Source organism: Centruroides sculpturatus, unplaced genomic scaffold (assembly GCF_000671375.1).
Source record: "Centruroides sculpturatus isolate CEXI.00-Female unplaced genomic scaffold, Cexi_2.0 scaffold590, whole genome shotgun sequence".
NCBI lineage: Eukaryota > Metazoa > Arthropoda > Arachnida > Scorpiones > Buthidae > Centruroides > Centruroides sculpturatus.
The window spans coordinates 220937-247022 of NW_019384761.1; the positions used below are offsets into that span (position 1 = coordinate 220937).

Genomic DNA, 26086 nt, shown 5'->3' on the forward strand with positions numbered 1-26086 from the left:
AATTCTTAGAAGAGTAATCTGTAAAAAAAAAGTTTAAAATATAATTATTGTCTCATAAAATATAAGATTTTAAAAATATTTTCAAAACATTCATTCATCATAAGATACGCTCAAGTAAATTATCTGTATTTGGGCAAAGAGACACATTAAACTGTAATTACATCACAGTTGATTTTAGCCAGTCACACATCATTATTTATATCATGTGTTAATAATTAAATTGTTTTATTGATTTACTTATAACTATTTCCAAAATGGAAGTAACCGAATGCAAAGTTAAATGTGTTGGGTTTTTTGACGGCAGTTGGTCCGTAGGCGACGTTGCAGATTTGTTTGAAAGAAATCTATAGTCTTTTGTAAATTTTTGGATGTTATAATTACACAATTAATTCATTCCTAAAGTTTCCACACAAGTTGATAAACTGTGTAAGTCACACAGAGCAATAATGTTTACTTTCCTCTCTGTATTATAATGTGTCTTTTCTTACCACTGTGGATATTTTCTGTGCACTTCATATTTTTTAGATATTATAAACCCAATATAAATCTTATATATAAGTACTAAGTATAAATGAGAATCTTAAAAACGTTTGAAAATGCTCATTCTCTCGTTATGGTATGTTTATTGGAATGAAAACAATATTACAATGTACAGTGATCAATCTTCTAATTTTATACATAATTGCCAAGTTTGTTAAACATTTGTTCCGGCACTATACGAGTCTTTTGATACCGTGTCTGAAGAAATATTGGCCCGGTCTCTTAAAGCATCTCCCCACTGCAGCTTCCACGTCGTCATTTGATTGGAAGTGTTGACCTTGCAGAACTTCCTTTAGCCGAGATTAAAGTCATTGGATTGTGTATGGTGAATGGTCCAGTCATTCTCAAGTGAATTTTTTTAAAAGTATCTTAATGTTTTTGCCAAATGTTCACATGTTGTTAAATAGGATTACACCTTTAGTCAACATCCAGACATTTTCTTTTGAATAGTATGCGCCTTTAACTTTCAAACTGTCAAAATTTGACAGTTTCTTTGCCTACTCATAGCTTGTCCACAGTGCATCCACTTTTTCAACTTGTTCATCTCTATCTTGCAAAAATTGTGCCAAGATACAAACAAACCCACTTTGCACACATATGGTTGCAACTTATATCAATTCTAGTTTGAAGGTGGACCATATGAGACAATTATAGGAAGGATGTAGCTATATATCAGCTGATATTGATATCATCTCTTTTGTATTCATGCAAAGTGATAATTAATAAGTGTTTAGTATTATGTTGAAATATTACAGCTGCATATTTATGAATCCACATAACTTGAATCTATGGAGTTACTACACTGCTGGCCATTAAAATTGCAACACCAAGCAGGAAAGTAAATAAAAAAAAGATATTTATTGTACGTAAACAGTATGGCATGAAGACAAAATGGTTAAATTTGCAAGCAGTTTGGGGGTTTACAGGGATGCGAAATTAGTAGACACAGATGTCAGCCCTGGCAGCTAAAATGGCCCTTATCCGTTTAGCCATGGAGTCGAACTGGGCTTGGATGACAGAAACGGGCAACTCATTCCATGCTGCTTCAAGTCTATGTTACACTTCATCAACCGTATTAGCTGGAGAGGGGTGGCAGGCCAGTCTCTCAGCAACCCCCATGACCAGATGTTTTCAATTGGTGAGAGATCTGGAGACCGAGCAGGCCAGGGCAAAATCGAATACCCTCTGTATCGAGGAAGGTCAGAACATGATGTGCAACATGAGATCTTGCATTATCTTGTTGGAAGATGGCATTTCGCAAGCCTCGAAGATAGGGCACAACCACTGGACGTAAGATGTCAGAAATGTACCGATCTGCATTCAAGTTACCGTCGATTCAAACTAGAGATGTGCATGTCGTGTACCCAATGGCTGTCCATATCATCATACCAGGTGCAGGGCCCCTATGTTGATATTGAATGCAAGCAGGTGACGAGTGGTCTCCACAGAGCCTCCAGACACGTATACAGCCATCAGAATGCTGCACGCAGAACCGGGACTCGTCCGAAAAGACGACATTGTGCCACTTTTGTATCCAGTTTTGTCGTTGGGCGCACCAGAGTTGCCGACTCTTTCTATGCTGCATTGTCAAAGGAAGCTGAAGTAATGGTCGCTGTGCTGACAGTCAATGCTGCTGCAAACATCATTGCACCAAATGAGTAGATACTGGACATGCTGCAAACAAGCTCATTTCCTGACTAATGGTCTGTGATGTAATTGTACGGTTTTGCATGGCCAACCTCATAATATGTCTGTCCTCTCGGGCGTTAGTCATGGGAGGGCGTTGAGATCCTGCATGTCGTTCAGTAAGACCCTCAGCAACCCATCGATTCCATATTCGCATGACAGTAGTTGGATTCTGACGAGTGCGAGTGGCAATATCACGGAACAATAATCCACACACTCGATAGACAACGAACCTGCCTCTACTGAATTCCGACACTTGCTGGTAAGCATTTCTTGTTCTTATTCGAGGCATAACATGATATTCTGAAGAAACCCCAACCTTACAAAGCAATTTCTGAATGAGAAATCCACCTCACAACTTTTCTTTTATGCAGTGCTTCAGATGTCGTTTGTCCCTCCTGCATCGTCTAAATGTGCTGAAATACTAATCATTTGAATATCCCAACCTCTTCTTCCTTTCATATGATTTTGACGTTCGTACAATCATTCCTTCCTGGTGTTGCAATTTTAATGGCCAGCAGTGTATATTTTAACAAATAAAGATAATTTGAAATTTTTATCTGATGAATCCTATTGGTGTAATAATGTAGTATATGTATCGGCATTTATTTTCATTAAAAAAATGCTATGTGAATTAGCCTCGGGCAGTTTGTCCAACTGCGGCCGAGCAGGTAAATCCGCTCGACCGCCAGTAGTTGGTTTCAGATTTGTGCCTGACCGTATAGAGCAAGGGTGTCCAACATTTTTGTTTCTCTGGGCCACATTAGAAGAAGTCATGGAATTTTGGGCCACAAGTATATTGTAGCCCAATCCTTAAATATACAAGGGTTGTTCAAAAAGTTCCCAAACTTTATTTATTACAAAAAAAATATTTCACTTACAATTTATTTGCCAGGGTCCCCTTCAAAGTAGTCTCCTCCCCAATGTACACACTTATCCCAATGGTGTTTCCACTTTTTGAAACAGTCCAGGAACGCTTTTTACGGAATGCTCATAAGCTCAGTCATTTTTTTTCTATCTCTGGAATGCTGGCAAGTCTTCTTCCTTTGAGTGTGTTTTTTAGTTATCTTAGACATCTGAGAAATAAAGAGCATTTTAGAGCTCATAATGGAAACTGATCTGATGACAGAAGAACTCCAAGAACTCTCAAATGAAAAATACCAAGAAACTCAGCGAGATGTGTTTTCTTTTGAAAAAGAGGAAGATGAAAGAGGACCAATGTCGACATCTGCTACTAAAGATCTTTTGAAGAAGTGGGAGGGTATCAGATCATCCAAGTGGCATCCAAACCAGAATAAGGTTAATGGGGTTGGGGATCTCTATATTACAATACTATTAATTACTTCCAAAAAATCCTGAAGAAAAGAGAAAAGCAATCAACGTTGGACAGATTCTTTAACCCTTGCAAACGGAAAAAAACATTATTAATAAAAATGCAAGACTGCATATATATGTATTTTTACTATTACATATATGCTTTTTTGCTACATTTATTTATATTTTTTTATTTTTTGGAGTCTCGAACAAATTAATCAAATTCCCATAAAAACCTATGGTAAATCAATAATCAGTTAATGAACAATTCGGACAACGAACAAAGTCTTGGAATGGATTATGTTCGTTAACCGATCACCCACTGTAAATATTTCCTTTCCACTCAAAAATAAAATATGTATAAAGATTTACGGGTTTGTGAAACTTCTTTTTTGAGTTTATTCCGTTGAAATGAATAAATAAAAATAAAATTTAAAAATTTGTCTATTTTGTTTACACGTTTATTGGGCCGCAGGTTGGACACCCCTGGTATAGAGTTTTCTTTGTGTTTAACATCTGAATAGGATCCACTTTTCCATAGAAAATTCTCTCAGAAGGCACACCTTTGGCAAATTGCCATTACGTTGCCTTATCTCATCACCCAATCTAGAGCAGAAACAGCAGAGGGATAGTTTAATTATAGATATCATATATATGTTCGTCCAGGTTTTATTGAAAAAGGGATGAAAAACAGTTAAGTGAACAACAAATGTTTATTAACTCAAAACTGCTTAGTAATGCCTGGCTCTGTTGATAAAAGAAAATCATATAAAGAAGTAAAAGTTTAAGTTAATTAAGTTACGGATGATAAAACAATTCATGTAGTAAATGATAATACTGTAATTATTTTTACATGTAAGCTTAATCTTATTTAATCAAAAGAAAAGTTTAATTAACTAAGTACTATCTTCCAGAAATTAAAGTGAGACTTTTTAATGAAATTTGTAAAAAAAATTAAGCATAAATTTGTTTAATTTCACATTAATACTGGAAGACAGTATTTGAAGTTACAGTGTTTTGTATATCTGTAAGATACCATCTTGAAATTTTATTGATTTGAATAGTATAAATGCTCAAAGTTTTGTAAGAATATAATTTTAATTTAATTATAACTTCTAAGAAAATTATCTCTGAAATTAAAATCCATTCCGGTATTTATATTCACGATAACAGAAAGGTTATTATATAAAGATCTTTTATGCTTTTACTTAGTGTCAAAACGGAAGAAGTACTGCATTACCCATTCTACCTTTCAGTAAAAACAAAGCTAAAGAGAATAGCAGGCAAGTTTGAAAAATGTAGTGACAGTAGTTGTAGTTGTGCAATCGGGAAGAATGCCAAAACGATACGTTCACGACTGTAGAGAATCATGACACGACGGGTCCTTAGCTCTAGTAAGCACTGCATGCTGTCTGGCCAAATCTCTCACTGTAGAAAATTTAATATTTTAAATTAGCAAAATGCACAGTTTATCGTAGAATTTGGTACGATGCTCGTCTGTTAAAATAGTATCTGGTAAGATCGTCCGATCGATATGTAATTGGATTACTCTCGAATGTGTTAACTTCAGATAACTACTATAATCAAATGAATCCAATCATTGTTGAAATCTTTTGTAATTTCCAATTTAGATTTTTCATTTTTTTTTAATATGAAGAAAAACAAATTTAATTCAAATCTTGAAAGAATATTGAATATCTCGGTTCCTTAACATACAAAATTCCTCAAAAGTGAGAAAAAGTTTCTGTAATGGAGTAATGAAAACATTTCTATAGATAATTAAAAAGTCCCGGTTAGCTCGGGAATTTTCGGGTGTTACCCCCAATATATAAAATCCCATCCTTTGTCACTGGACTTTAAATCTTAAAATCCAATTGGATTCAAATTAGATTTAGCATTAGTTATATAATAAAAAGATATCTAATATCGAAGTTACACGAGAGATGAATGTATGGTGCATCAAATATGAAGCATTATCCATTATTCATGCTATTTTATTATATATATATATATATATATATATATATTTATTTTTTTACAGATATAGTGCCGATCTAGAGACGCTTCGTGAGCACATGGGTCAAACTCCATCTCCTAGCATGTTCTCTTTGCACTCGCCATCCAGATCTCTCATGAATGGAAACACTATCATGGATATTAATCCTCATCAGAACAGATTATTTTTTAACTAATTTAGTTTTATTTTTTTAATATTATCTGCATTTCTAATTTACTAAGGGACAAAATTGTTAAATTTATTCAAAATATATTACAATTATTATTATTATTATTATTTTTAATAGTTTTTAGATATTTACTATCCGACATTTTCATCCGAATCGTATTTTAATATTTATTTTGCTGTTTTTCACGGCCGTGCTGCGTCAAGAAATACGGAAGATTGATTTATAACCGAACCGTGGATAACATGTAAGTTAACGATGAATTTTTATATTGTATCCCTCTGCGATATTTTAAAGTTTTATCTAAAAATTGTTTGTCTCGGTAATTTTAGACGACATAGTAATGTGTCGTCGTTACATTACTTTAAAATTTACGGCAGAGTTGCTAACAAATCGTAATTATACAAATTATTTGTGTGATTTTGTTATCAAAGACTGATATTGCAGACAAACAGAATTCAGACCAAATAGTTTATTAAGTGATACCGATAGGGCTCACGGAACATTAACGTATTAAAACAGGTAGCATAGAAGTGCAAGTTGTAATGAGCAATCTTAAAAAAAATGGAAAAAAAAAAGGCAACAGAAACAATAACAACTCTCCATCTTCATTTTGTAAAGATGACAATGGAGAAGATTTCTATCTTTTGTATAAAGATGAATGAAAGGAAAATGAAGATCTAGTTCAAGCTGTAGATTTTGATCTTTCCATCCTTCCTCTGAGGATATTATAGAACCTGCATTTCTATGCTACTAAAAACTTATATGGATAAATTAATCAACAAATGTTAAGAACAGTAAATCTTTCAGATAAAATATCAAATTTCAAAATACCAATTCTAAGATGATAGATTTTTAACTGCATAATATACCAGCTTAGAGTTATTTTATTGTATAAAGTAAATATGTTAGTTTACAATACCAAATAATGATAAAACTGTATGCTTAAAGTGAACGAAAAGTGTAATATTGGTTGTGATGTTATAGTTTGTAAGCAAAAATTTATTTATTTAATGATGCACAAAGAGATCATTTCTTCTATCGTGCATTTTTCTGTGATATTAAGATTAGTATATAAGTGGTATTTTATAATCTGTTTGACTACAGAATCAATATCCTTATACATTATCATATTTTTAAAGTTCCTTAGATGCTTACGGAAACTTTAGAATTCCCTTTTTGCCTCGTAACCATATATAAATGTAGAACAGCAATTAGGAATAAGATTTATAAAGTTTGTAAGATATTGAGTTTAGACGAATGACGACGACTTTTATAGTTTGATTATGACGATCTGATTCACGTCGAAAGATTGTTTCAAACCGTATTTGAATCTTGGATACAAAATGAACTGGTTCACAACATTTTGTATTAAAAATATTGTATTTTTCAAGAGTACGAAAATTAAGCTGCGGGTGTTTTACATCAAAGTAATAATTCAGCTTGTTTTTTCCGACGTACTTAATCGGATAAACTATATGTTTAATTACCGTACAAATTTTTGGAAATACTTGAATTATATATAAAAATCTGTATAATATTTTGATTTGTTACATACAACTTGAACGATTTCTTTCAATAAATTGTGAATTTCAAAAAGAATAGGTTCTTTGTTTTTTTATATGTTATATTTATCAATCTTTACAAGAATCCTAAACTCACAGATGTGCAAATTATAACAGAATTTAAGAATTGAAAGTTGTAATTTTAGCCTGCTATACCAAAAGTGCCTTAAGATTTTGTCTCGGAGTCAAAATATATATGATTTACATCAAATAACCCCAATTAATTCCAAAAATAAAATGCTACATATCCACACAAGTGCAACTAAATGACATACTAGATGTTACACACACTTATTCCACTGACATTCAAATGAAGTCTGTAGAAAAAATGGAATCCTAAAGAAAGATCGTTTTGTACTCAGAAATGGAGACATTGTCGAACCTGTAGACGAGGGCAGTCTACAAATATTTAGGATTCCAAAAGGCTAAACTCACAGAACACACACAAATAAAACAAAAGAATATGACACCAGATTATACTCAATATAATAACACAGCTAAATGCAAAACACACACATTTAAAGCAATCGACGCATACGTTGTCTAAGTATTCGTATTCATTTGGAGTTATACATTGACTGCACGCAGAACTAGGACACCACCACCAAAGGAAAAGAAAAAAACAGACAAAATGGTGCTTCAAAGGAATATCAACTCTTCTTCGTTAAGATGACAACAAGGTCTCACGGTTATAGGAAATCTTCACTAAAATACAGTGAAAGTTTTTCTACAGAAAACAAGAAATATCACAATTACACAACACAATAACTCTTACAGACAAAAACAGTATGGCACTGATCTAGATCTAACACTGTACACAAAATAGGCAGTCTTGGGCTCAGAAGGAGCTGCACATCCTAATGGTCTTGGCCACACTCATGTCAACAGAACCATGTCAAACCACTGGCCGACTCACAGATTTTTTTTTTTTTTTGGAAAGATGGAAGTGTCCACAATTACAAGATCGTCATAAATACAGACAGAATACAAAAATCTACAGAAAGCATGTTTTAAAAGATGCAACACTTGTAGGTAACACTATATTGTGCACAAGATGTCAGGTTTAGCACAGACTGATTACTTAATCAAAATAACAAATAACTTACATTACATCAAAAGCTCATGCACAAATAAACTACTTCACACCCAAGAACCACACTTCAAAATATATTTTGAATGTGCCATAATCACAGATAAATCAACCAATTGAGACAGACCAGACATTACATCGACTGACACGAACAGAACAAAATCACGTATCATAGATATAGCTGTACGAATTATATAAACACTCACAATGTACAGAATATATACACTGAAAAAAAATAAGCGCAGAGTTCCAAGTATTAAATCTTTGCTTAGTACTTTTCTAATCATTAGTCAAACATGCAAAATTTGTAAAGAACATTAGAATGGAAAGTTTAAAATTGTAAATGAAAATATGGCAATTATGTATGGTGAAATTACCCGGGTTCAAGAATGCAGTTTCGAAATGTTCTTCTGGCATATAAAACATGAATGGGTGAAAAATTGTAATTTAAAAAAATAATAATAATAATTTTACATCTATTTCTACAAAGGAAAAAATATTGAAAATTTATTTTATCTGTACAATATATATATACGTGTGTGTGTGTATAAATATATACAAAAGGCAGTTATAAATTTCAAGGTTGCTGCTCGTTGGTTAAGACGTACAACAGTACATCTCCTTCCTGCCGCTGAAGAATGGTCGCTCCTTCCTCTAGAACTATCGTATCTGTAATAAAATAAAAAATTTCATATAATAATCTTTAATACAAATGTAATTAAAAACTAAAATTTTGAAAAATATTGGCCATGCTCACAGGGCTGTGGAGTCGGAGTTGGAAAAAATGTGTCGACTCCAACTCCCGCATTTTAAATTTACTTTAGTTTTTTTATTTAAATGAAAGAAAATTGATTATACATTTATTAATTTTTAAAAATCTTTTTATATTTTGTAATAATTCATTTATTTTAAATACAAAATATGTAGTGTTCTTTGTAGTATTTGTGTTTAGTAGTAAAATTATTTTGATCCAATTGAATTTAAATATTTTGGATCATTTATTATCCCTGCTCTAAATAAGTACTCTATTTTTCTGAATGAGCCAGACTAATTGATCAGAATTCATATTTTTCTTTTCTGAACAAGGGGCTGAAGTAAATAGATCGCACACTTTTTAATTGAACTAACTATTCTGGATGGGTAAAATTGAAGTGCAAATGCTGTCGAATATATGTAGATGTAGAATTTTATTACTCGCTTTCTCCTCTTATTAAATATTTGTTAAAAATTAATTTTTTTATACAAATAAATATTAAAAATACTAACTACGAGGGCAGTTTTTTCAAGCTCCGATGGTCCATAAAACAAAAACAAGTGTAAATAACAAAATGAATATATTACCAAAAGTTGGGTACAAACATTGTTATTTTTCAACATAATCACCACGAAGATTGAGGCATTTGTCATATCTGTGGACAAGCTTTTTCATCTCCTTGTCATAGAATGTTGCTGTCAGTGAATTGAGATGGCCTTAACAACGTTGTTTTGAAGATCGCCATTAATTCATTAGTCTCAAACCACTGCTCTGCTAGCCACGTTTTCAGTTCAGAAAAAAAGTGGAAGTCTTCAACACCTTTAAATACCCAGTGTATAGCCCCAAATTAGCACCGAGCGACTTCTACCTCTTTCCTGAACAGGAAAAGTGGCTAGGAGGGCAGAGGTTGAGACTAATGATGATCTTCAGACAATGTTGTCTCAATTCACTGGCGGCAACATTCTATGACAAGGAAATGGAAAAGCTCATCCACAGATAATAACAAATTTCTCAATCTTCACGGTAATTATGTCGAAAAGTAACCATGTCTGTACCTAACTTTTGGTAATAAATTCATTTTGCTGTTTACACTTGTCTTTTTTTATGGACTATCAGAGCTTGAAAAACAGCCTACGTATAAAATTATTTGGGTAAATGCCTGGAGCTCCTTTTAGAGTTCAGAATAGGCTACCCTTACGAGTGCCTCTGCCTCCCATAAAATGACTTGGTATTTAATTTTGCTGGAGTTGGAGTCGAGTGTTTTTTACCGACTCCGCAGCCCTGCATGCTCAGCAGACGGTATATAAAAAAAAAAGGTTGAAAAATACTGGTCTACATAACCAGGTCCTGTTATAGATACAATGCTTTTGAGGATTGAAAAATTCATTTTAAAAGATATAAGACAAGACACAAATAACAACTATTATTAACTCAATGAAAATATACATAATCTTAATGTAATTTGAAGTCTGTTTCTTGTACCACAGCAATTACTAATATAAAAGCTGTCATCTGTGTGCACGTCAATTTCAACTTAACTCCTGAAATTTTTGTCCAATCCAGATGAAATTTTGGTTATATTCATTTTATGTTCCAATGGAAAGTATAAGCTACTTATTCTGCAGAAATATTAGCTACAGAATAAACATCTTATCAATTTCAGATTGGTGATCGTGCTTACATTGCAGTGACATCAGTGGCCAAGTGCTGTTCTATTATCCAATCGGAAGTAACAATCTAACGAGCCCATTATTTAGAAAGTGTTATCATTCATATAATTAACATACATACAATTCATCTTTGTTTTATCAACATGGAATTAAAAAGACTCACTATTTTGTCGGGAAAGCCTAAGAGTAAAATTGGTCAGGTAAAAATTCTAGATCTCAAAGAATAAGAATGACCGAGACCCCGAAGATCGTGAAGTCCGACTTGAGCAACATTGAGTAAGAATGGTGTCTTGAGGGCTGCAGAAACAGCATCACAACATCAAGCTCGACTTGAAGCTTCAATTCTTTGATTTCTACTTTCTCGTAAAAAATATTCCATCATGCTTGACGGGAGAATTTCTAGTACAGATGCTAACAAAATCAACCTTTCCTTAAAGGATCTTCCTTGCATAAAATAATAATATAAAATTGCTTTTCAAAAGGAAAAGCAATTTTATATTATTTTATTTTATTAAGTCTTTCCAATGTCAGGATCTTGTAAACATTGAAATAAAAAAGACATAAAAAGTGTACACACATTTTAGTGTTTAAATTATGTTTAAAAGATTATTGTTTGCTAGAATAAAAGAACATGCAAAAAGAAAACATTTTTGACAACAACAGTTAATTTAAGAAAAAAAAAACAGCACCCAACATGCATTTAATATTAATCTGTTAGATCATCCCATGTACTATTTTAACATAAGATAATATGCGCGTCTTTTTGACGGCTGATCTACTATGAAACTAACAGAAAAGGGAATTTAACAAATAAAAGTTACTTGGGTCTTTCTGGGATTAGGGGCCCAAGAAACTATTTTGGATGTCCTATTATTGCACGGTGAAGGGGTACCCTTATAGTTCGAGCTTCAGTGTATCGGGTATAAAAACTGCAGGTCTGCCACCACCGCTTTTGTTTCGTGCGAGAGACGAGCAAAATATTGAAACATAAATACTTTATATGAAAAAAAAAACATCTACTAAAAGTTATACATTATGATGAAGACATTATTTGAACTTTTTGGACACACGAGTTACCTCTAAAATGAGGTGCAACCCTTCCAATTAAAAAAAGATTTAGTCTTTGAACACTGAAATATTTATAGTCCTACTGTCATCTGTCAAAATATTTATCTCTATACATCTTGTCAAATAAATTTGGAAAATTAAAATAATTAATGCATATTACTACGGGGTGATCATAATTAAAAATTAGGTCCTAGAACGCTTACTCCTTAATTATGATTGTCCTGCATATTGACTTCTCATAATAATAATTTACTAGGTTTTATAAACATCAAGAACTTACCTTGATCAAGATTGTCTGTATCAGTTATATCTGATAATTTACTTGTGTTAAGTACAATGTGATGTGTTCCTACTGGTAAATCCTTTCCAGATATAACTATCTGTTGACCATCTTCGGTTTGTGCGACCAAGTTCGTATCATTCTGTTCATTAGATAAAGTAATCTGAAACTGTTCATTTTCACTCATTTCTTGATTTGGAAGAGTTATTTGATATTGATTTGTACTGGCTAGTTCCTGTGATGTGTTGTCTACAGTCACTTCATATTCATTATCATTAGAACCAGCCATCTGTTGGTTGGACAGAGTGGTTACCTCATACTGTTCATCTATGTTGCCATACTCTTCTGAGCGCATTACTTCATAGTGTTCTTCGACACCGGCTACGTCTGACAATATTTGATAATTCTCCTTTTCTCCATTATTTGAACCGTGTGTTTTGTCTCCCGTCTCTTCTCTTTGTAGAGTAATTTCGTATTCTTCTCCCATATTTGCAAACTGGTCGAGTGGTATTGTAATACCATGCAACTTTTCTGCACCGTCGACTTCCGACTGCAGAGGTAACGTTATTTGATATGGTTCTCCTTCTGACCGCACTGCACCATTAGATTCGACTGGAAGCGTAATGTATTGTTTACCATCGTCCGAACACATAACTTCGACGGGACACTGAAGTTGTTTCTGTATAAAATTATTCGGTAACGTTATATCGGTACCGCTTTCTGTAGTTAAAATAATTTGGCCGTCGTTAGTGATGTTATCATCTTGTTCGTTATTAAAAGGCACTGATATTTCAAAAGTGTCAGGTGAGGTTCCTTGCTTAATTTGAGCTTGACCTGATACAAGCGCATCTTGTAATTCCTGATTTCCGAGACCAGCAACTGCTAATAAAACTTCTGCACCTAAAAATACATTGGAACATTTATATTAGTAGTTAAAGAAATTTATGAATTTTAAATAAAAGAAAATAAAGAAATAATAATAATAATTCACTCTCAACCTATACTTGAGTCTGATTAAAGTTTTGTTTGATTTTGATAACTGTTTTACAATACAATACAGAATTGAACTGAGGCTAAAATTCAATGCATCAATTGTTAATCAATGCTAAATGACACCAAATTGTGACACGTCATGCTGCAGCTTGCAAACTGCGTGGGAATTAAGTGTCTGGTATCTGTAAGTAATTGATTAGTTCATAAACATTCGACTAAACTAAGCTGATTGATTCTGTTGAATATAATAAAAACAGTCAGTTTTGGTAAGAAATTTTATTCCTAAGATTCTCTATTAATTCAACGATCATCAAAAGTTGGGGAAAAGGCTGCTGAAAATTTATGGCAAAATTTATTCTGTTGTAAAATGTAAATTTCTATTGTGATCATACATTTTAGACTTTATAAAAAAAATAAGAGAAGTGAAAATGAAGTTTTGGCTTCATTTTTAATAATAATAAAATTGCAAGTAAATTTTCTGCAATACAGGTGAAATATGTAAGGAATCTTACTTCCCCGGTGTGATGTATATACTGGGTAGTCTATTACCTGACACATATAACATTGTCTCAATATGTCCAACATTCTGTAAGCCAATTGTTGTTTAAACTTAGGTATATAGGCAGAGAGTAGCTGTGCAGCTTACAGGAAACAATGATAAAGAGAAAACTGATATTTATTTATTTTTAATTCTTAAAACTTACTGTACAATTGCATAGTCGCACAGTTTAGAGGGAACCGTGGTTCTCCATTCGTCGTATCAGTAAAAGTTTTCAAACATTGCTTACCTTGGGTCGAAGTTATGTCGGGAATTATGTACGATTCCGAAGAAGGATCCGTTTGCTTTGCAGTATTTTTTGTAATTAACATCGCATTTACAAAATCTGCTTTTTTCCATTCGTTTTCAAATTCACTATGTTTCTTCCTGAGATGTCTCTTTAATGAATGTCTCAATTTCAGAGAAAGGCCACAATATTTACAAGAATAAGACTGATTACTGTGAAACATCCTGTGGTGACTACGAAGCTGATGTTCCTAGAAATAATAAAGATAATTAAACAAGAAAACAGACAAAATAAACCAGATAATAGTTTAATTTTTAACTAGAATTAAAGGCTTCTTAATTCTTTAGATATTAAGAAATACTGTACTCGTTTTTCAAAATAAGTAATTAATCACACTTAAAAAATATTCAAAGGAATGGAAGAATTGATATTAATTCCTTTTTAAAATTTTCTCTGTCCTGCAGTCACAAAAGAATTTTTTCATGCCCATCATGGGTTTGTCAGGCTCGTAGTAAAGGTAACCATGTAATGAAGGACAAATCTCAACACATCAGAGTCAAGTTTAGAAGATTCAATGCTGGCCTGAACACAGATTGAGCAGCACCTTGATATCTTTGCATCAGATATATACACAAATGCTTCATATAGCATCTGTACACATATATGACATTAATGAAATTAATCATAAAATAATATATAATGAAGTGCATTAAATAATTAAATAATAAAGGTGAGTTCAGTAACTAGATTTAGAATAATTCTAGATACTTTCAAGCTGAAATAATAAACATATACATATACCCTCTACTCACAATTCATAATGAATTCAAATGTACATGATTCATATTTTTTTAATACAAAACAGATTGAAAATATGATTTGAATTCAAATATGTATAAAATAAATATCTCACAAGGTTCCAAATTGTAGTAAGGGTGAAAGATGGAATATATGTTATACATATCATCCATTCCTTCATTATGCAACAGCAAAGTATACCTGCATGTACACTGGTTCTAATTCTATACTTTGTCCACTGAAAGATGAGATGGTCAGATGAATATTATATAAATAGGGTTCGCACCAATGTCCAGAGAGCTGGAATGGAAACATAACTCTCTAGGAAGTTGTGTCAGAATGAAAAGGAGTTAGTTTTCCACCAAATGCGGGAAAACATGGCCAGCCCTGTCTACAGCTCAAAAGAAAAGAAAAGAAATGAGGTATTGCATTTGACTGTAACACGTAAGCTCTCTCTCAAGATAGATTTAAAGGAATTGAATATTAGATTGTCGAATGAAAACTTTGTTTATTTTTATTCTTACTATTGTTTATATATGGTATAATACATGAATTAGTTTAAATAAATAGTTTATTATTATCAAACTATGTCTAAGTGTCTAGCTCCAGCTCCATTGTCACATTGAAACCCCATCCTACCACTGAGATAAAAATCAGACTAATCAGAAATAATTCACTTTAAATGCGAGTTAGGATGCATATAATAATCCTAACTGGTGTCAGGATAGATGGTCGAGTACTCAAGGTGGCAGTCTACTGCTCTAGAAGACCCGGGATCGAATCTAGACAGATTGAGAAATCCCCAGAAGTTTTTCAGAGGTGGTCAGGGGTGGATATGTCGGGCCCTGTCCCTCACCACCCAGCCACCCCATTGTCGGCCTGGCTGAACCCATAATGAGCTTGCTAAAAAAGAGCCCCTCTTAGTGTCCACAGGACAGAAAGAGTTTAAAAATAAAAAACTGGTGTCAGGCTCCTAACATAGATTTTACAATCTCAAAGTCTTCTTAACAATCTTAATCATCTTTGTGAGTGGGGTCCCACAGTCCTGATCTCACAACAGTCTTCTAACTTAAAAGTTATGTTGCATCATTTTATACTAAAACAAATGTATTTTTGTTACATGAAATCAGATAATATATATTTGGAATTGTAAAATAGGTAGTCCTCTCAGAACTCACTGTTTATTTTGGTAAAATAAAGAAAATTTTTAAAAAAATGACAGTGATATGATTATATGTATATTTCTTTACAAAATACAAATACTAAATTTTTGTTTTAATTAATTTTTTTTTAGACTCATAAGAATATTCAGAGCTATGTTGTCATTGCAAAAGAGTGAAATGTAATGGTATTAATGAGATCTACATGATACAAGATTACATGAGACTGTTCATAAAATAATATTTGATGAAACACTTGCAAATGACTCAGTGTATATATATATATATATATATACACTGATTCATATATATATATATAATCATATCATTAAGACATTTCTAATTTATTTTACTTCACTAAAATATTTTCAGATACACCTTTTATAGTAAAAAGAATCAATGTGGTACTCTTCTATGTCTAGAAACTAACATGTTAAATTTAATCTAAGGTAAATAAAAATTATAATTACTTTCACAAAAGAACGACCGCAAACTCCACAACCGTAAATTCTACCTCTCGTATGCTCAAGCATGTGAATATACAAATATTCTCTAGTACTGAAAGATTTCTGACAGACAGTACATATGTGTTTGCGTTCTTTATTATGTGTCTCCTCATGCTTCTGTAAGTTACCTTTCTGAAAAAATTCCTGAAATAATAAAACAAGCAATTTATATATAATTATTATGTATTACATTTTGTGCTATAGAAATATACATCATAAAAAAGTAATTCAGAACTTATTTCTGATATCTTGAACAAAGCATTTAATTGTCACTTGTAAAGGATTTGACAAATATCTAAATGCATCCAAATATCTTTGCTACAACAGATGCATGAGGGCATTCAATTCATATGATACATTAATGATTGCACTTGCATCATATGTATCATATGATGCAAGTGCAATCATTACTTTTATTAAGTATAAATACTTCATTTTGTTCACTTTTTTCTTGTATGTTTACTAAAACTTATGTAATAGTTTTTTTGGAAACAACACACTCAATAATTATTCATTCTTTCATATAGAAGGATATGCATTTCTTTCCTTCTCTTCGGTCCAATTTTTTAAAGTTCTAATGTTAAATGGAACTTTAAAGGACTGGACTGCAGAGGGAGAAAAATATCCAAAATGCAGATCCTCCCAATATGAAAATGACTAAAAGTAAGTAAAAGTGATTTTGTTTTACATGACTTTTCAAGGTGATGTAAAATGAAATTGTTTTTACTCCTCTTAAATTTAAAGTTACAAATTATGCAGTCATAAATGTACTTATTTGAATCCAGAAAATGGTTTTAGATATTGCTCTAACTTTTTCATTAGAATTTTTATGTTACCTCTGCTCATTAAAAAGCTACAATATAAATTATCTTAAAACTCAATAAAAAAAAAGCTTCCATTCAATTCTCCATACATGATTTCCTATGTTAACAAAATTAATATATCTTTGGTACTTTCGAAATGAAAAGGATTCAATAGACTTTTGTTATATGTTAGACATGCAATAATTTAATTACTTTAAAAAATAGTATATTTTGTTAAATTTGTGGGGTGTTATAGTCATCCAAAGTACTGTTTAATTTTTTCATTAGAGCTGTTATCCATTATTAGAGATTTATTTTTTAGGTATGGGTATAACAACTTTCTGATTATCTGATTAGAGCTGTAATATTTACTATTTACGAGGGCAGTTTTTTCAAGCTCTGATGGTCCATAAAATAAAGATGAGTGTAAATAACTAAATGAATTTATTACCAAAAGTTAGGTACAGACATGGTTACTTTTTGACATAATCACCGTGAAGATTGAGGAATTTGTCATATCTGTGGATGAGCTTTTCCATCTCCTTGTTATAGAATGTTACTGCCAGTGGATTGAGATGGCCTTAACAACAATGTTTTGAAGATTGTCATTAGTCTCGAATCTCTACCCTGCTAGCCACATTTTCATTTCAGGAAAGAGATGGAAGTCTTCACCACCTTTAAACACCCAGTGTATAGCCTTGATTTAGTGCCAAGCAACTTCCACCTCTTTCTTAAACAGGAAAAGTGACTAGGAGGACAGAGGTTCGAGACTAATGACGATCTTCAAAAAAACGTTAGGGCCCATCTCAAGTCATTGATGACAACATTCTATGACAAGGCGATGGAAAAGTTCTAATCTAACTTTTGGTAATAAATTCATTTTGTTATTTACACTTGTCTTTTTTTATGGACCATTGGAGCTTGAAAAAAAAACAGCCTACGTACTTTAATACCTAGAATAGAATTGAATGTGGGTCCATTTTCTCATTTAATACATCACAACAGTAGCTTAGTGAACGTGTTTGTGAGACAATGATCTAGTGAACCAAATTGTCTCAAGTAGAAGATTATTTTCATATCGCTTCATAAAAAAAGCAATTGAGATGTCCTCTATATTAAATGATAAAATATATTTTGAAGAAAAATTTGAAAGAATATTTTTCTCATTTGTTATTATTAGAAAGAAAGATGCGCTTGGTAAAGGATTTCAAGATCATGAGAAAAGAATTATAGAAATTGAGAAATGTATTCAGACAAATAAAAAAAAAATGTGAAGTCGAAACAAAAATTACAGCCGGTATCGTATGTAAGACACTGGGCAGAAAACAAACTAAGAAAGAATAATTTAATTTTAGCCGGACAGAAATGAGATGAAATCCATAAAGATTTATTTCAATTTTTAAACTGTAAATAAAAATTATAAGGAATTGCAACAGTTAATAGTTGACTGTCATGAGCTAGAGAAAACTGGATTATAGTAATTTTGATGAATTTAATTCAGTATATGATAAAAATAAGGTTATTCTATTATATTTTTTACTATTACATTTGTTTTTAGTCAGAAATTGAGGTTCCCCCCTCAATTTCTGACTAAAAACAAATGTAATAGTAAAAAATATAATAGAATCAGCTATATAGTCTTGAACTTTTATATAATCATCAAATAGATAATTTATGTAAAAGTTCAAGACTATGTAGGTTAAAGTTATTTGTATTATTTTAAACTTACTTCTGACTGAAAAAAAAAAAAAAAATGACAATATGGTGTGATGCCTTGAAGACTAAAGATGAAAGTTACACTTTAAGCTTGAAAATAAGCTTGTTAAAATTAGAGTGTTTCTTAGAAAATAAAGTATATTCAGAGGGTGAAAGGGAAATAATTGATGTATTGCCAAACTGTAAGATAAATTTAGATATTGAGTTAAATGATAAAGAGAATTTGTCACTTCAAAGCTTTAAAATATTGTTGTTTCAATAGATCTGGATTGTGAATTTGCAAATTAGCCTAAAAATAAAAAGTGTGTGTCCAAAGATTTTGTAAAATATGAACATATGGTTAATAAGCTCGTCCAGGAAGACCTTGTTAGTGAAAAAAAATTGAGCTAAGTCCTCTATACTATATACTTCAGATAATTTAATTTTAATTAAGCTTAAGCCAATTCATTTTTGTAGTTAATTACTACTTAACTATTGTGATTTGATAATTTAATCAGAAATGGACAAAATTATTTTTCTAAATAGTAATCTTATAACACTGGGTGATACAAATGCTTGGATAGAAGAATGAATATATTCTCTGAGTCATTCTGACATGATTAAAAATGAAAGCTGATCATGACATATAGTGAGGATGTGATAGCTGCACATCATGCAACCTTCCACATCTTAAGCAGATGCACATAAAAAAAAATAGACTTGTATTTACATCTACTGACTTTTCTCTTTATGGAATCTTCTGAACAATAATGTGAACCTAATCGAGGATCAATGTAAGATCTGCACATTGTTATAAGAGCTACAGATGTTTAAATTGATAACTTTTATAATTATTGTTGCATCAAGGTATGGATTCACGCTAATTAGGGCTTTTTAATATGTACGTGGCGTGTTTTTTAAGTAAGTACTGTTTTAAAATAGGACCGCTGCAGTGCTAAGGTTGGTGTTTTGCGAGTGTACACTGAGTACCTATATCTGTTGGCTAGCACAGACACAATTACGGAAGCATTCATTCATTTTACATTTGTTTGTGCATGTTTAAAATCACTCAAACAATTGAAAATCCCACTGATTATGAAGTACTTGTGGTGATTCGTTTTTTTTTAATGCAAAAGACATAAAAACAGCTGACATTCATCAGCAGATTAGCGAGATGTATGGAAAAAACATTATGAGCGAATGGTAAGATAATGGATTAGAGCATTTAAAGATAGCCGTACTCATGTCCATGATGAAGAATGTAGTGGGTGACCATCTGTCATTACTGAAGACTCGGTGCAGAAAGTTGTTGCAAAAGTTTGAGAAAACAGACACTTTACGATTTCATCATCCAAAACAAAAAGTGTGGCAAGCTCAGTAAGGGGATTGTTTTGCTTCATGACAATGCCTGTCCACACATGGCTCAACGAAACCAAGATTTTATCACATCTTATGGCTGGGAACAACTTGATCACCCTAAGTATAGCCCTGATCTAGCGACTAGTGACTACTATTTGTACTTCCACTTGAAAAGGCATCTAAGCAGTCAGTGCTACGACGATGTCAAATGCCATGCTGCAGTGGTTGACAAATCAGGTGGCAGGTTTCTATGAGGATGGAATTCAGAAGCTGGTTATACGATATGAAATGTACCGTCATATTGGAGGAAATTAAGTTGAAAAGTAGATTAAGATACAGGCTTTCATGTAAGAAAAAAATTATTTTAAAAATTGCAGTTGTGTTTTTTTAATATCAAAACAGTACTTACTTAAAAAACACCCCTCGTAATTTTGCTATTTTGTATGTTGAAAATTCATAGTTTACAGCATTATTTGAAAGTTCAACATTAATCAGGGTGAAGAATGTTATATTTTGTAACATAATATTCACTTTAAAGCCCGTTTTTTCTTCAACACTACTTTCTTAAATCAAAACATTTATCTGTCTTAATAATAATGTTGTTGTTGAATTTAGTAGTAAATTATTAGAAAAATATAAACTTACCTTCCCACATTTTGCACATTTGTAACGTTTAACACCATCGTGTATCATAACGTGAGTGTCTAAAGATTTTCTTGTTTTGAACAGTTTATGACATGTCGGACAAGGAAAACTAGGTGCTCCATGTACGGCATGATGCTCGAGCAATATATCTTTCCTATGAAACTTCTTTCCACAATAATCACATGAAAATTTCTTTTCACCATGAAGATTTCTAAAAGAAAGCAAAAAATATTTTAATTTTTATTGTTATTATAACAATTTATTTTATGCCAAGTTTTAACTTCTTAACTTTCTATTTACTTCATTAAATTATAGATAAATAAATATATGATACACTCTTTTAATGCAATCAGAAAGCATTCATTTAAATTCACTCGAGATTCTTGTATTTATATCAATATTAGGAGTAAAGATGTGTAAAGTTTCAAAGAAAATTAACTTCATACATTTATTCTTTAACATTAGAAAACATATTCAGAATTTGATTCTTCTATTCACAAAATAATTCAGAAATAGTCTCTTAAATGTACAAGGGAATGTTAAAAGAATGCATTATTTATCAGAGTTTTAATTCCTCGATCTATATCTATGATGTAAGACTCAACATACAAGGTGACTAAATCAAAAAACAGATTGAATATGTTATCTGTTTCATGTTTTTAATTTTTAACTTATCTATAACCAAATAAAAAAAACCTTGTTTTTGACTCTGCTACATAGATGAAACAATAACTGATTTTTGTGTGAAAATGTGCTTTAAGCAAGTAATATGATGCAAATATATATTTAAATAAATCTTTTTTTTTTCTACAGTCTGTATAAAATTATATTTTAATGTGCATTTCTCACAATGTAAATTTAGAAATTTGGATTATCTATAGTAATCTAAATAAGAAAAAGATCAATTAATCATATACAATGTGCTACATTTAGTCTTAAAAACATAGCTTAATAGTATGTTTTTAAGCCATTTAAAATCCATTTCAGTTATAAACTATAATGATTTGAAGCATAAATCCATTGATATTAAACAATTTTGAGTTTTTCTTAACGTATTTCTTCTTCAGCTTGGAAATCCAAAGAAATGTATAAAATGATAAAATCAAGAACAATATTCAAAATTTAAAAAAAAATAATAATTAATAATAATAAAATGAATAGATTTTCAGTTTTCTGATGATGGTCATTTAAAATGATGCATTAATTCAGTATATTAGTTAATTTTCTTGTTGCTAAAAGGTTTCTGTGATGATTATCTGTGGTTTTTTACAGCAGTTTAGCTTGATTTATCCTATATAGCATATAATGATTTTAAATGGCCAAAATGTTATCAATCATATTACAATTGCTGCATCATAAATCAATCATTTTACACTTCATTTCTGCATGTGGAATATAATGTAGAGAAATTTCAAGTGTAAAAAACGTTTTGCACAGTAATTTTTATAAATGTACAAATTGTGTTAATTTATCAAAGTGTATATTTCAATTTTGTTTTAAATATGAATGTTTGCAATTGTCAATTTTAGTATGGCTTGTCCTTTATGAGACTGCACTTTAACCATAATCTATGGTTTATATATGTCACTGTGAAAGACCAAAATTAGAGAATGTCGAGATTCTCTGGTGAATGTCGACACATACAAAATACATCGGTGAAAGACTGCATATTTGGTTATATTATTAATGTTAGGTTAGGTTAGGTAAAAAATGTCCCTGAGAGAAACAGCTGCAACTAATTCAAGAAGTGGAAGGCAAGGCTATACATGCTGTAATTGCAAAAAGAAGTGTTCCATGACTAAATGCTAAGAAAAAAATTTTTATTCAACATTCATCACCATCAGTGCATGCTGAATGTCGACATTTGTCGGTGTAAGTGAGAAATAATGACATTTAGCAAATATTTCGGACATACACGAAACAACTATGTGAATGCTGACATTCACTGGATATCGGTCTTTCACAGTAACATATATATATTTCATACTTGAATAATTGAACTTTATGTATTTAAAACTTGAATAAAATAATCTACTACATACTATAAATTACATTGAAATGAATTCTATCAATTGCAATAAAGCCTTTCTGTGTGCACTTAGTGGTTGGCAGAATTTATTTTCGGCATAATTTATAATACATACTGGATGACCAAGGCTTTTAAAACTCTGATATTCTGAAGATAAATATGTGTAAAATCCTGAATTTTTATGGATATTTTGATTCAGAAATGGTAGATCCCTCTTTTCATTACCTGACCAAATCCTTGATAGACATGAAAAGGGCCTTGATAGTATCCACAGGATAGAAAGAATGAATAAAGCATACAAATAAATCATTATTTAGACCCTCTACTGTAAAATTACTTTTTAAATAATTCAATATATTAACCACCGTTATATATTTATCACAAAGTATTAATAAAATGAAATATTTATTATGATTTATATTATTAAATAATTTTTTAAATTTATGCCTTGTAGATAAGACATATTTAATTATGATCCATTGACCTTCTATTGTTATTGTCTCTTTTTTTCTATAATTTAAAGAAAATGAAATATAAATATATTTGTTAATATGATAATGATAATAATTACCATCAAATACATTTCCATAATTAAATTTTCTTACTTGTGAACGTTTAAGCTGCTTGTACAAGAAAACATTGATCCACAAATTTCACAGATCAATGGCATCAAATTTCCAGATTTCTTTTTCTTTTCGAGAACAGAATTATTATTTTTGGCTCTTTCACATGGATGTTTTAAGAGAGAATCCTTCCGATGAAATCCTTTTCCGCATTTGGAACACTTCAAATATAAATAATAGAAAATCTTTCTTTTAAAACATGTTTACAGTAAAGATTTTTCACTTAATTACATTCAATTTACTTTGTAGAATTAAATTAACTACCCAAGTTTGTATAATTAACTAAGTAATAAAACAAATCTTTTGATGTGTCTTCTACATGTGCCTTCTACATGTAAATGGCACATGAGAAACTCTTCTCTAAGAGTTTAATATCTTGTTAGTAATATCAAATAATTTCTAAATCATGTATTTAGATGTTTCAAAATGTCTAAATGTTTGTAAGAAATGTTTAACAGAATAGAGGAAAATATTTGACAACTTTTCAGAGGAAAGGTGATAAAAGAAAGATAATGTAGTCAAATATTCTATCATTAAAAAGAAATTCCAGAAAAAGATAAAAACTTTAAATAAGTAAACTGATAAAAAGAAAGATAAAAGAGAGGATTTTTTCACATGCATAATAATTATACATTTGCCTGCACTTCTACAGAATGATTATGTAATGTAAAGTTGTGTATTATATAAATATACAAAGACGAGATAGAATTTAGAATATTAAATACGAGATTAAAGAATCTAATATTAATTTTTCCAACATAAATATGATTTATAATTCACATATTTATCATTTGTAAGATTTTTCGGCTTCCTAGTTAATGCAATTGCAACTGTAAATGTTTCACATTTTAATATTGCAATTTTAGCTCGAGACTAATTATTTCATTAAAAGCTATTTTAAATTTATATTTAAAATCAAAATTAAAACTGCAATTGATTATCTACAGTCACTATCTAAAATTATTAATTAATGCACATGTTATATGACAAACACTTCCAGAATTATGAGGTTTTAATTTTACAACTTTTATTGATTATTACTGTAACTTGGAAGATAGAGATAGGCAAAGGTAGCATTTATTAAATTTATTAATTAGAAATAATTTGATTTAGAACATGTAGAAGAAAACACTGATCCAAAGTGGAATTGAAATCATGTGAATCCCACAGTTTCCAAATTATTATGATTATTAATCTAGAGAAACTGCAGAGAAATAGACTAATAAATCTTATAGTGTTTCTTATCTTATAGCTTATATTCAGGTTAATTTGTTATAGAAATGTATAACACATGTTTCAATTCATTAACAAAATTTATGCTTAATTTATAACAAAATATATTACATTAAATAACATAAGATTACCTTGTAGATTGGTTCTCCATGAATGAACTTGTGTCGCTGTAAATTTGCATGATTAGTAAAAACTTTATTGCACATATCACAATTCAGATCTTTGCCCTGGCACACATGGAGTCCTAAAGAAACCCTATTCCGAAATCGTGCTCCACATGTTTCACAAGCATGAATATGTGTATGTTCGTACTGATGACGTCTAAACTCTATTATATCTGTAAACACCTGTTAAGAAAGAACAACATTAAACATTAATATACACACACATCATTTGTACATATGTATGTGTGTGATTTCTTAATTAAAGTGATTGATAATTTATTATACAATTTTTTAATTCTTTCTAATCTGTGGGCACTAAAAAACACTTTCTTCATATCCACAATGAATTCAGCTAAATCCCAATTTATGTTTGGTCAAATGTGTTTTAGATATGGCCTGTCAGGTTATGAGGAAAAGGGTCTGACCTATCTGAGACAAACTATACATGAAAGTTTCGGAGAATCTAACCTTAACTTGAATCTGAATCCCTGGAGCAGTAGATGACACCAGTATTCATAGGTGAAGATTCATTCAACTATATATTCACAAATAAGCATTCATGCAAGATAAAATTATCTTTACCTTATCCAACAGAAGTTTTTATATTTCACCTAATTGAAGCAGAATATTAATAAAGCTTCTACAAAGCTTACAGAATTGTGTTTGTTCTCAAAATCCGTTCGATCAATTTTGATTAAACTTTGTCATTTTCCATTAATTGCGATGCAGAATCCAAGAATGCAATAAAAAATGGGGTCCATGATTTTGTTTTTGAGATATAAGGTTGTTTCACAAGCACACACAACAAAACGATGTAGTGTGATGTTTCACTAGCACATCTTGCATGAGCTTATAAAATCAAGTTTGTTCTCAAAATTGAATGAATCAATTTTGATAAAACTTTGCTAATTTCCATTGAGATGAAGAATCCAGAAATGTAATGTGAGTCCATTTAAATGTAAAAAATCCAGTAACGAATAGCTTAACTTTTCCAGCAACATTTAAAATTCTGGTGGTGCATCTGTTACAATATTTCATTAAAAAAAACTGTTTACATTTTTAATTATTATAAAATGTCAAAAGCTTAATTTTGAGATTAAGGACAGGTTTTATAAAAAATTGTAAATGCTGATAATGAGTAAA

At 31.0% G+C, this 26086-nt stretch overlaps 2 protein-coding genes across 2 annotated transcripts in view; one reads left to right on the top strand and one right to left on the bottom strand.

Annotated features, from left to right (window-relative positions):
- Window positions 1–7172, top strand: part of LOC111628800 (kinesin-associated protein 3-like) — a 103901-nt gene extending 96729 nt beyond the window's left edge. The window contains exon 20 of the mRNA XM_023372645.1: window positions 5582–7172. Coding sequence (XP_023228413.1) covers window positions 5582–5732 — 151 coding nt within the window. The 3' untranslated portion in view covers window positions 5733–7172. The remainder of the gene's footprint in view (window positions 1–5581) is intronic.
- Window positions 7173–8809: 1637 nt separating this feature from the next.
- The window catches only part of LOC111628801 (zinc finger protein 226-like), a 48052-nt gene continuing 30775 nt past the window's right edge, over window positions 8810–26086 (bottom strand). Inside the window, exons 6-12 of the mRNA XM_023372646.1 lie at window positions 24911–25126; window positions 23529–23707; window positions 20895–21105; window positions 16357–16536; window positions 13932–14178; window positions 12151–13050; window positions 8810–9047 (exon numbers count right to left, since the gene is read on the bottom strand). Coding sequence (XP_023228414.1) covers window positions 8956–9047; window positions 12151–13050; window positions 13932–14178; window positions 16357–16536; window positions 20895–21105; window positions 23529–23707; window positions 24911–25126 — 2025 coding nt within the window. The 3' untranslated portion in view covers window positions 8810–8955. The remainder of the gene's footprint in view (window positions 9048–12150; window positions 13051–13931; window positions 14179–16356; window positions 16537–20894; window positions 21106–23528; window positions 23708–24910; window positions 25127–26086) is intronic.